Here is an 11,461-nt window from a genome sequence, read left to right on the forward strand (position 1 = left end):
TAAATTAATTTTCATTTGGTGAATGAACTTTCTCATCCTACTGTGGCTACATACCTGAAACAGCGACAATGTTAATCAGACTTGGAAAATATAAGACGAGACTTGGGAAAAAGCATGCCTGGTAACATTTTATTTTGTACACCATTCCCAATCTCTTTAAGGGACTAATCCTTTTAAAACCTTAGAACAGAATCAACAAGCTGACATTTCAAGTTATAAGCAAATGCACCATTTACCATTCATTTGAGCATTTAATACTAATTGCCTTCTTTCTAATATTTAACCAGCACAGGATGCCTGTATGTGATCATTACAAGAAAGTTAAATAAGTTTTGCAAGGTTCCTTCAGTTCTGTACCTGCTGATGTGGAAAAGGATACATGCTGTGGAACTGAAGTTCTAATCATGACTCCTTTATTTAGGACCCATCTTGAGTTGTGAGGGTCACACAGAAAAATGAATGCATCTTAACCACACACACACAGAAACAAACAAATTCCTATTTCCATTCACTTTGCAAAATGGAAGGAAAAATCCTTACAGAAGATCTGTGAGACTCTCTATATATACATACACATATACACTATGTACAGTATATATATACATATATGTGTATAGTGTATATATTAGATCTATATGTAGTATATATAGTATATATAAGTAGCATTGAGTTACATAGATCTGTATGTACTTTTATTTTACTGTCACACTAGGTGCTGGTGGCTCCTGTCTTTAATCCTAGCTACTCAGGAGGCTAAGACCTGAGGATGGCAGTTCAAAGTCAGCCTGGGCAGCAAAGTCTGTGAGATTCGTATCTCTAATTAGCTAGGAAAAAGCCAAGATTTTTTAAGCAGAGTTAAGTGACTTTGATCTAATTCTGCATCAGTACGGAACCTGATCCACAAAGTTTAAAAATCTGGCCCTTCAAAACCAGGAACCAAATTCATATACGCTTGATCCAGTTTGAGCCTTTTAGTAAATAAGTTGTTTTCTAAAGCTCATCTAAAATCCAATTTAAATGTAACATTTCTCTTTTTCCTCCAAAAAATCATTTTGGGAAGAGGAAATGTGAAAAGTCACTTTTTCTTTTTTCCAAACCAGGGACTTGAACTCAAGGCCTGGGCGCTGTCTCTAAGTCTCTGTTTTCAAGGCTGGCGCTCGACCACTTGTGCCACAGGCGCCACTTCTGGCTTTTTCTGAGTAGTTTGTTGGAGATAAGAGTCTTACAGACTTTGCTGCCTGGGCTTGCTTCAAATCAATCATCAAATCTGAGCTTACTAAGGAGCTAGGATTACAGGCATGCGCCACTAGCGTCCCGCTAAAAGTTGTTTTCATACCTTATAATCCTCCAAAGTCACTTATTCAAGAAAAATCCCAAGTTTTTCTAACGCTTCCCAAGATGAGTTCCTTTAGCCATTCCTAATACACCAAGTGCCAAAATAATATGCATACATCATTTCTTAAAAGGACACACACCACAGAAAGGAAGATACTAGAAAGCAAGTATCAAACACTGTTAGTGACAACTGGTCCTTATGAGTTAAGAGAGATTTGGATGAAAAAGCTAATCTCTATTCAATCATTTAACTATAACTCAGTGTAAAATATAAACATTGGGGGAAAGGAAACTACTCTTTCTTATGCCTGCTGAACATTTTAAGACACTGCAAACAACCTGATCCATCTCAAAAATCATCTCACTCGAGGTCCTTAAATAACAATAATAGCATCTGTGTTGTTTTAGAAAAGTGGAGCTGTGCTTGATTTATCTGATATGTAACTCCCAAATCACATACAAGGGACTAGCCTAAGATCTCACTGAAGCTAGAATGTTAGTGCATAGGAAAAAGCACAGTGGGTGACTGATTTCTGTTCCCATCTGCTAAACTGTTACATCCATCCACATGCGCTTCACAACTGACATATTTTCTGCAAACACCACTTCCCTTCTGCACAAATCTAAGACCCAAAGTGTCGTGACTAGGCTGCTGCCCAGAAATAAGCACACCGCTATTTTGATCAACTCTGGCTCCTTGGTTTATTCAGGAAGCATACACTAATTCTTTTTATACATTTTTTTTTACATTCCAGAAATAAGCGAAAATAGCAGTTTTAAATATGTTACAAAGTTGGCTTTGGGGGTTTAATAAGCTTTTTTTTTTTTTTCCCGAGAGAGAGGGACCAGCCAACTGACCTTTGCATCAAAGCACCAATGTATCTTCAGTCTTTTATCAAGCTCTGCCACAGCTGTGGTTGCCTGGGATGTGCTGCACATCCAAACCATGGCAAAGCTACAATGGAGAGTTGCTGTGAGTCTCTCTGCAAGGCACCAAGAACAAACAGTTCAAACTTCCTTCCTTCCATTGAATGAAAAGTTTTTGAAACTTTTCAACTGCTCTCTCAAGTAGTGCTCTCTCAGCATGAAGACTAGGATTTTGTTAAAACTTATAGATCACAAGGTACAGTGAATTACTTTCAATACTCTGAAAATCACATGACTTGAAGTTATAAATAAATGAACAAAGTACTTTTAAGAAAGTTTTACATCGTTTAGCTGACATTTACACGTACAGCACAATTTACTGTTAAACATTCTATAACTGGCTTCACACAAAGATGAAAAGAGATCATACAAAAATGAACTGACATTTTTCCAGAAGTCTGGAAATTAAAACTGCCATTTAACTGGAGTCAATATTGACTTGACATATATATTGTTGCAGATTGCTGTGCTATGCCCTTTAAAAGGTGAATTTCTTTCTCAGTGTGGAATTCCATTTGGATGTATTCTTGCTTGAGCAAACTACTTAAACTCCAAGGGGCATAGCATTATCAAGAGACACACACAGTTACTGCACAATATTATCTGCAGGATGAAGCTAGTACAAGATGGATTTCTTCAGATTCCAGTACCTAATAAAGCTCTACATGAAATGAACAAGGCGAAACATCTTAAGAATGACTAGTACTCTGTAACCAGAACATGTAGCATTTTCTTTTGACCACAGAGCTGCCTCATTAGGCATTAAGAAAATAAAATATAGTATGCTCTTCAATTTGCTTGAGGCATAACAAGCTCGTAATGCCCCACTTGGCCTTCCTGTTTGAGCTGATCTAGGAGATCTTCCTTCCGCCTTTTTCTTCCTACCACCAGGTACCTATCATGGCCCACCCCATGAGACTTACTCTTCAGGCCATACTTCTGAGCAATCTGATGTATCTGCTTCCGTTCATCATTGGTCAATTCAGTGGAGAATGTCAAATCTGTGTGGCTCTCGGAGCGGGCATAGTTGCGGATGATCTGTTCGATATCTCTCTTGGCAATTTTATTGACTCTCTCTACATCAAGACCTAGCCCTTCCCGCTTATGCTGCTCTTTGACTGAGATAGGCTCCCGTATGCCTTCGCCAGATTTACCTAACCCACCACCAGTCCAACCCATCTTTCTCAGCAGCTGATTTCCTATGTTGTCTTCTCGGATTTGTTGTTTGTAAGCCTCTTCTGCAGAGCGGCCCTGAATCTCATTTCTAGAAATCACATCTTCCACAGTTCCTTTCTTCAGGTTGTTGATGACAGTTGGCTGGGTTTTCTTGAGGGTTTTCACAGCTTCTCCAGCAGCTTCGTATTTGACACTTTTCTTCACCCCAACGGCTTCTGCAATGACTTCACTTTCCAGAATCACTTTGCATTTCCAGCGGAGGCCTGTCATCCTTTCATACACGTACTCAATCGTCATGCGGTTGAACTGAGCTGTATCATTCAGTGTGCACACGGGATTCGAGGAGTTCTCGTACACAACAAGATCCTTTATATCCTTCTTTTTTCCAGATCCTCTGGGTGAAGAGCCTGAATGGCACTGTGAACTTTTGACAGATGGGTATGTGGGTTGGGTTTTCTGGAGAATTTTCAGAGCCTCATCAGCAGCTGCATGTTTACTTGTTTTCTTGGTTCCATAACCCTCAGCTAAGCAGTGATCCTGCAAAAACACTCGACAACGCCATGTACGATTTGGCATCATTTCATATTTGTACTCGACAGACATTTTGTTGAATGAGGCAGAATTGTTAAGGATGCCAATTGCATCGTTTGCATTTTCGGTAATGACAAAATTGGTCCAGTGTTTGGCGGAAGAGTTAAAGATGGGTTGGCCGGAAGCATCTTTCCCCAGCACTACCACGTCTTCCGGGGGTTTTAGAGCTGGAGGAAAGTCATAGGAAAGCACGCCAATCTGACACACTACCAGGTCCTCTCCAATTGTGTGCTTAAATTTCCGCCGGACAACTCTAACCTCAATACATTTCTGCAAGAGTTTTACAGCTAGCTCAGTAGCACGATCTCTGGACCCATTCTTGCTGCCAGCGTAACCTGTAGTTAAGTAGATATTCTGGCATCTCACTTCACAAGCATAGCCGTCTGTGAGTAGTTTTTTATTTTTGGGGATGTCAGCAGGAGGGATTTCTTTTAAAGGAGCATATATATACTCAGGGTTTGTCTTACAAGCCTGGATACAACGAGTTAGCATGTATGTGTAATTAATCTTATCAGAGCCAGCAGTCATCTCTGGATTAGAAAGGTTCTTCCAAATAGTTGCTGTTAGCTTTTCAATAAAATACTGCTTCTCGGCTACCACTGACTCCGGGTATGTTTGGGATGAGGCTGGCTCGGGTGCTGGCTGAGAGTTGGCCTGCTGGGAGGTGCTGCTTGGGGGAGGATTCCCACTCTCAAAATACATGTTGGTTGTGACAGGCTGGTCTTTTGTGAAAATAAATCCTGACGAATCACAATACTGAGAATTCCCATCTTGTATACTGAAAGAGTCTTGAGTATAATCTTGGTAGATGTTTCGTGGCATGCTGGAAAAATGTGTTTGTTCGATTGCCTCTTTGGTTTGAGGGCCATAAGGATCTTCCTGTCTTTCATCTTTTGAACTACTAGCTACAAAATGTACAGGCTCAAAACGAGGTCTCGCATGGAATTTGGAACCAGCTTGCTTTTTAGGAGGATTTTGACCTATAGAATGAGTGAAATTTACAATTCATTAAAATGGGGATCATTTCAGAAGACCCAAACAGGAAAATGGTACCAATCATATTACTTGCAAGATGTATTGTTGGTACAAGAAATGCCCCATCATGAAAACTTCAAAGGCATTTGGGTGAAGGGACTCATATCAATGTAATATTTTACCATAGGGAGGGGGTATTCCCTGACCTTCTACGTGTAAGGTAAGACTAATTTTTTGGTGCCACTCCTGGGGCTTGAACTCAGGCCCTGGGCTTTGCCCCTGAGCTTCTTTTGCTCAAGATTGGTGCTCTGCCACTTGAGTCATAGAACCACTTCTGAATTTTTTGGTGCTTAATTGGAGATAAAGAGTCTCATGGGTTTTCCTGTGTGGGCTGGCTTTGAACCACAATCCTCAGATTTAAGCCTCCCGAGTAGCTAGGATTACAGGAGTGAGCCACCAGCACCCTGCTAAGGGCAAACTCTTGATAGGAAACAGATCACTGGAACAAGAGTGGGAGGTCATTACCATGCATGACTGAAAGGTTCTTTTGCATCAAATGAGCTAAACCATAGGTGCAACATAGCGTCACCTGTTCTGGAACATAAAGTGTACTGAAAGGATGTTCTAGTACGATCTCTTACTACTCACTGAAGGGTTACAAATGGAACAGATGGTTCTAATGTAACAGAGATGATGACCAGAGGCATTTACAAAACCTTTCTATTTGGTATCAGAGATGAGTGACTTTGTGATGTTATTTTATGCAATTATGACTTTAAAAAAATCAAAGAAAAAAGTTAGCAAAAGATTCCAGAGGTTTTTCAATGAAAATCTTAATACTGTGCTATTCTGTACAACAGGCTAGTTGCTTTATTTTATTTCTAGAACAGACAGCTAAATACAAATGCCCATTTAAATCTATGGAAGAACTCTGTTAAGGCAATACTAGACACTGGCAGTCCCTTGCCCTAAGACTGCTCAGTAGAAACTGGTCCATTTCAGGTCCATCCAAAAGGATTTAGTTACTTAGATGCTCAATTGATCCCAGTATAAGGTTGTTCTACTTAGAGGGAAGTCCCATGACATACACTTCAAGGACAGCACTAAAACATGTCTTCAGTATTCTTAGCTTTCAGTTCTAGTTAGCATCCTCAAAAAAAATCAGACTTCACTACATTAAAAAATCTTTTATCTCTGTACAAGAACCAATGTGACCAATGTAATTTAAAACCACATGTGCATAGATTTGTTTTTAAAGAAACCTTTAAAATCCCAGCTTCCCCAAACAAGTATACTCACCATCGTATGTTGAGAGGTGGCGTTTTTGGCCTTTGGAAGGTTTGGGCAGCATCAGGTCATATGAAGGCATCTCCCCAATATCAATACCTTCAGCCATTTGGAGAATTTTCTCCATCAAGTGTGGGCTATACCTATTTAAGTAAATATAATCTACAGTTAAAACAGGTAAGGACATAGTTTGTGTGTGTTTTAAGCTTCTAAATGAGCAAATCTTATCACTGCTCATATAGAATTTACAGTATTTGGCTGTAAAACCAAAGATTAGCCCTACAATACTTATCTACGAAACCAGTAATTCTTAAGAATAATATTTTTCAGCATAACATATAGAAAAAAGATGGGCTGGGAAGGTGGCTCAGTGGTAGAGCGCTTGCCTTGCATGCATGAGGCCCTGGGTTTGATTCCTCAACACCACATAAGCAGAAAAAAAAAGCCGGAAGTGGCGCTGTGGCTCAAGTGGTAGAGCGCTAGCCTTGAGCTGTAGAGCTGAGGGACAGCGCCCAGGCCCAGAGTTCAGGCCCACGACCAGACCCCCCCCCCAAAAAAAAGAGAAACAAGATGAGGAGGGAAGGTATGGTAGGGGAAAAACAAAGGAGGGTGTAACAATGCATGATAGGAAATGGACTCAATACTTTGCTCATGTAACTGTAACCCCCTGTACAGTATCTTTAAAATTAAAAAATATATTAAGGAAAAAAAGATATAGAAACATAAAATCAAGCCAGGCCTGTAATCCTAACTACTAAAGAGGATTGCAGTTCAAAACCAGCCTGGGAAGAAAAGTCTGTGAGACTCTTCTCTCCAATAAACAAGCAAACAAAGCCAGAAGTGGAGCTGTGGCTCAAGTGGTAGAGTTCCTGCATGAGCGAAAAGCCAAATGAGAACATGAGGCTCTGAGTTCAAATCACATCACCAGTGCATGTGCGCACACGCGCACACACGCGCACGTGCACACACACACACACACACACACATATACACACACATGCTCTCCCCTTCACACATACAAAATGACAATACCAAATGCTGGCAAGAATGCAAAAAACTGGATTCCTCAGACATTGCTAGAGGAATGTAAAATGGTATAGTCACTGTAGAAAACAAGTTGACAGTTTCTTATAAAAACTTATGTGCAGCCAGGCATTGGTGGCTCACGCCTGTAATCCTAGCTATTCAGGAGGCTGAGATCTGAGGATCAGGGTTCAAAGCCAGCCTGGCAGTCCAAGAGACTCTTATCTCCAATAAACCACTCAGAAGGGCTGGGAAGGTGGCTCAGTGGTAGATCTAGCACTTGCCTTGCCTTGCATGCATGAGGCTCTGGGTTCGATTCCTCTGCACCACATAAGAAAAAGGAAAAAAAAAGCCGGAAGTGGCACTGTGGCTCAAGTGGTAGAGTGCTAGCCTTGCGCTGAAGAGCTGAGGGATAGTGCCCAGGCCCAGAGTTCAAGTCTCATGACTGGAAAAAAAAAGAAAACAAAAAAGCAAAAAAAAACTTATGTGTACACTAAAACTTGTGCATCAACTTTCACAATTGTGTGGTGTGTGTGTGTGTGTGTGCATGCGCGCACACGTGCCAGTCCTGGGGCTTGAATTCAGGGCCTGGGCATTATATTTGAGCTTCTTTGCTCAAGACTAACTCTCTACCGCTTGAGCCATAGCTACACTTCTGGTTTTTTGGTGCAATTAAGGACATAAGAGTTTCATGGATTTTTCCTACCCAGGCTAGCTTTGACTCACAATCCTCAGATCTCAGTTTCTTGAGTATCTAGGATTACAGGCATGAGCCACCGGTGCCCAGCAATAGCCTGATTTTTAAAGGGTCTAAGTATAATCAACCCAGATCTTTCAAGAGGTGAATAGTTAAACTCTGGTACATACGTGCCACGGAATACTACACAGAAACAAAAAAAGAGTAAATTACTGATATGATGTGGACAATAGGAAGGACCTCTGTGTTGAATATTCAACATTATGATCATCACAGATACAATCTAAGCAATCTCAAAAACTATACCATGATAAATTATACATACACTAGTAAACCTGGGGGAATCTGGAGTAAAATTAGTTAAGGAAGACAAGGTTATTATCCTAGTTGAATTATGATAATTTTGAACCCTGTTACCACTGGGAGTTTAAATGAAAGTTGATTACTGGGCATCTCTTTATGTTTCCTACAACTTCAAGTGAATCTACAATAATATCAATTATTTCACTTAAAAATTTTGGTGTTGGAAAGTTGAAAACAGTGTATTAATAGTGGGACAGCCTAGCATTGGTGGCTTATGCCTGTAATCCTAGCTACTCGAGAGGCTATGATCCAAGGATAACGGTTTGAAGCCAGACAGGGCAGGAAAGTCTGCAAGACTCTCCAATTAAACACCAATAAGACAGAAGTGGAGCTGTGGCTCAAGTGGTAGAGTGCTAGCCTTGAGCACAAATGTTCAAGGACTGTGCAGGCCCTGAGTTTAAGCTCAGGACTAGCACACAAAAAAAATGTGGGACTAACTGAGCTTGATGCAATAGGACATGCACTAAACTACTCTGTGTGTGTGTATGTGCATGCACACATGCATGCCAGTACTAGGGCTTGGAATTCAGGGCCTCATGATCTCACTTGGCTTTTTCAACTGGTTCTTTTTTTTTTGGGGGGGGGGGAGTGGGGTCTGGTCGTGGGGCCTGAACTCTGGGCATGGGCGCTGTCCCTCAGCTCTTCAGCTCAAGGCTAGCATTCCACCACTTGAGCCACAGCGCAACTTCCGGCTTTTTTTTCTGCTTATGTGGTGCTGAGGAATCGAACCCAGGGCCTCAGGCATGCAAGGCAAGCGCTCTACCACTGAGCCACCTTCCCAGCCCTTCAACTGGTTCTTTAACAGTTGAGCTGCAGCCCACTTTTTCTGCTGGCTAAATGGAGGTAAGAATCTCACTGGTTTTCCTGCCTTGGCTTTCAAGTGTGATTCTCAGATCTAAGCCTCCTAAGTAGTTAGGATTATAGGTGTGAGCGAACATATTACCAACAGATTACATATTACACCAACATATTACACTATTTTTAAAGTAACTCTTCTTGCCAAAAATTGAACCTGAACCTAATCAACAAGTCCCTAACACCCAGAAACATGTTAAACACTATTGCAACTATAATTCCAGCCAACTGGTGGCTCAAGCCACTAAGATTTGAGGACTGAAGTGAGAACCACTTGGGGCAGAAAAGTCCTAGAAATTGTATCTCCAATTAATCAGTAAAAAGGAGAGAATGGACATGTGGCTCAAGAGGTGGAGCACTATGTGCAAAAACAAACAAACAAAAAAAAACTGATGGGCTGGGAAGGTGGCTCAGTGGTAGAGCGCTTGCCTTGCATGCATGAGGCCTTGGGTTCGATTCCTCAGCACCACATAAGCAAAAAAAAAAAAAGCCGGAAGTTGCGCTGTGGCTCAAGTGGTAGAGCACTAGCCTTGAGCTGAAGAGCTGAGAGACAGCTCCCAGGCCCAGAGTTCAGGCCCCACGACCGGACCAAAAAAAAAAAAAAAAACTGAGCAAGTATCACACAAAAAAGAAAAGCAAACACACCCAGTGGAATCCAGAACCAGGGAAATACTGTGACAACTCAGTTTCCTCATTAAGTAAATATATGAAAATAAAGTTAGGTGGGGAATACAGAGTAATGGTGCTTGTAGCCCTAGCTACTCAGGGCACTGAGATCATGGGAATTCAAAGCCAGCAGGGGCAGAAAAGGCTATGAGACTCATCTCCAATTTACCAGCAAAAAAAGACAGAAGTGATATGGCTGAAATGGTAAAGCACAAACCTTAAATGAAAATAGTGACAGGGCAAGGCTCTGTACTTGTTCAATCTCCAGTACTGACAAAAACAAAAACAAAAACTGTGCAAAACTCTAAAACATTATAAATTCTGTATATATCACTTCCATTCAAATGTAGGAGCCCAATTTCCAAAGTGTAAGATGAAAATGATGAAAATTAGAAGTCTGAAACTCTTTGGGAATCTCACATTTGCTACCAAAACGGGTGATCCAAGCCACCTTGAGTTCTTGTCAAAATTCTCCAGACCTTCAATGAGAACCTGTTCCAAGTATGGTGTGTATGTATACTGAACATGGTATGCCTGCTACACAATGCCCAGGAATGACACAAGTGGGGCTCGCTCCATTCAAACTTAACTTTTTCTCAAGTTCTTTCCAGCACTAGTAATTATGATAGCTATTTACTGTTCTCTATTCATTGCAATTGACACAAAACCCAGCAGCTCCCAGAAACTATAAAAATAAAACTTTGCGTAGGATGCCAACAGTCAGGTTGTCTGTCCTTTATTAGGAAGTCATGATACCAAAGAAGCCTAGCTAGCTTGAGCAAGAATAGAAAAGACAATACCGTATGTATCTAAGGCTCAATTACTCAAAGAACAAGGCAAATATTAACCTAGAGTCTTTAATAAGGTCACTAGGATTTTTCTTTCTCTGTTTCTAAAATTACCCACCCACAGAATAGCTAGCTAAGGATAAAAGAAGCTGGTCTACAAATGTAAAGCAAATCACAGCAACAAAGCTTTAATTAGTTTTCCATAGTGCCTTTTCTTTAAAAAAAATAATTTTTTATTGTTGTTAGAATGGTGGTGGGTTACGGTTACTGAAGTCAGGTAAAGAGTACATTTCTTTTTGGACATTGTCACCCCTTCCCTTGCTCTCTCCCAGTTTTCCCTCCCAACCCCCACCCACAAGTTTTATAGTGCATTTTCAATAGTGCCCAGTGACATAGTGGTTTTTCATAGTGTATCTAAAAGTAATAGCTTCAATTACAAAAATTTCAGAAAATACAACAAGAGCACCTACATCCCAACAACTAATAACTTGGATAACACTTTGAGGACTATTTATTCATATGTGTGTGTGTGTGTGTGTGTGTGTATATATGTGTGAGTGTATATATATATATATATATTTTTTTTTTTTTGGGTCTGGTCGTGGGGCCTGAACTCTGGGCCTGGGCGCTGTCCCTCAGCTCTTCAGCTCAAGGCTAGCATTCCACCACTTGAGCCACTGCGCCACTTCCGGCTTTTTTCTTTTTGCTTATGTGGTGCTGAGGAATCGAACCCAGGGCCTCATGCATGCAAGGCAAGCGCTCTACCACTGAGCCACCT

General features: G+C 40.9%; 1 protein-coding gene across 2 annotated transcripts in view; it reads right to left on the minus strand.

The window, feature by feature from the left end:
- Positions 1-2,018: 2,018 nt before the first annotated feature.
- The window catches only part of Nkrf (NFKB repressing factor), a 14,301-nt gene continuing 4,858 nt past the window's right edge, over positions 2,019-11,461 (minus strand). The window contains exons 2-4 of one of the 2 annotated variants that reach the window (XM_013019858.1): positions 6,304-6,434; positions 3,186-5,009; positions 2,073-2,318 (exon numbers count right to left, since the gene is read on the minus strand). In XM_013019858.1, coding sequence (XP_012875312.1) covers positions 2,143-2,318; positions 3,186-5,009; positions 6,304-6,418 — 2,115 coding nt within the window. In that variant the 5' untranslated portion in view covers positions 6,419-6,434 and the 3' untranslated portion in view covers positions 2,073-2,142. Of the gene's footprint in view, positions 5,010-6,303; positions 6,435-11,461 lie in introns of both variants that reach the window. The other variant, XM_013019859.1, reaches the window with a different exon arrangement.

This window comes from Dipodomys ordii, unplaced genomic scaffold, assembly GCF_000151885.1.
Source record: "Dipodomys ordii isolate 6190 unplaced genomic scaffold, Dord_2.0 Scaffold47, whole genome shotgun sequence".
In the NCBI taxonomy this organism is placed as follows: domain Eukaryota; kingdom Metazoa; phylum Chordata; class Mammalia; order Rodentia; family Heteromyidae; genus Dipodomys; species Dipodomys ordii.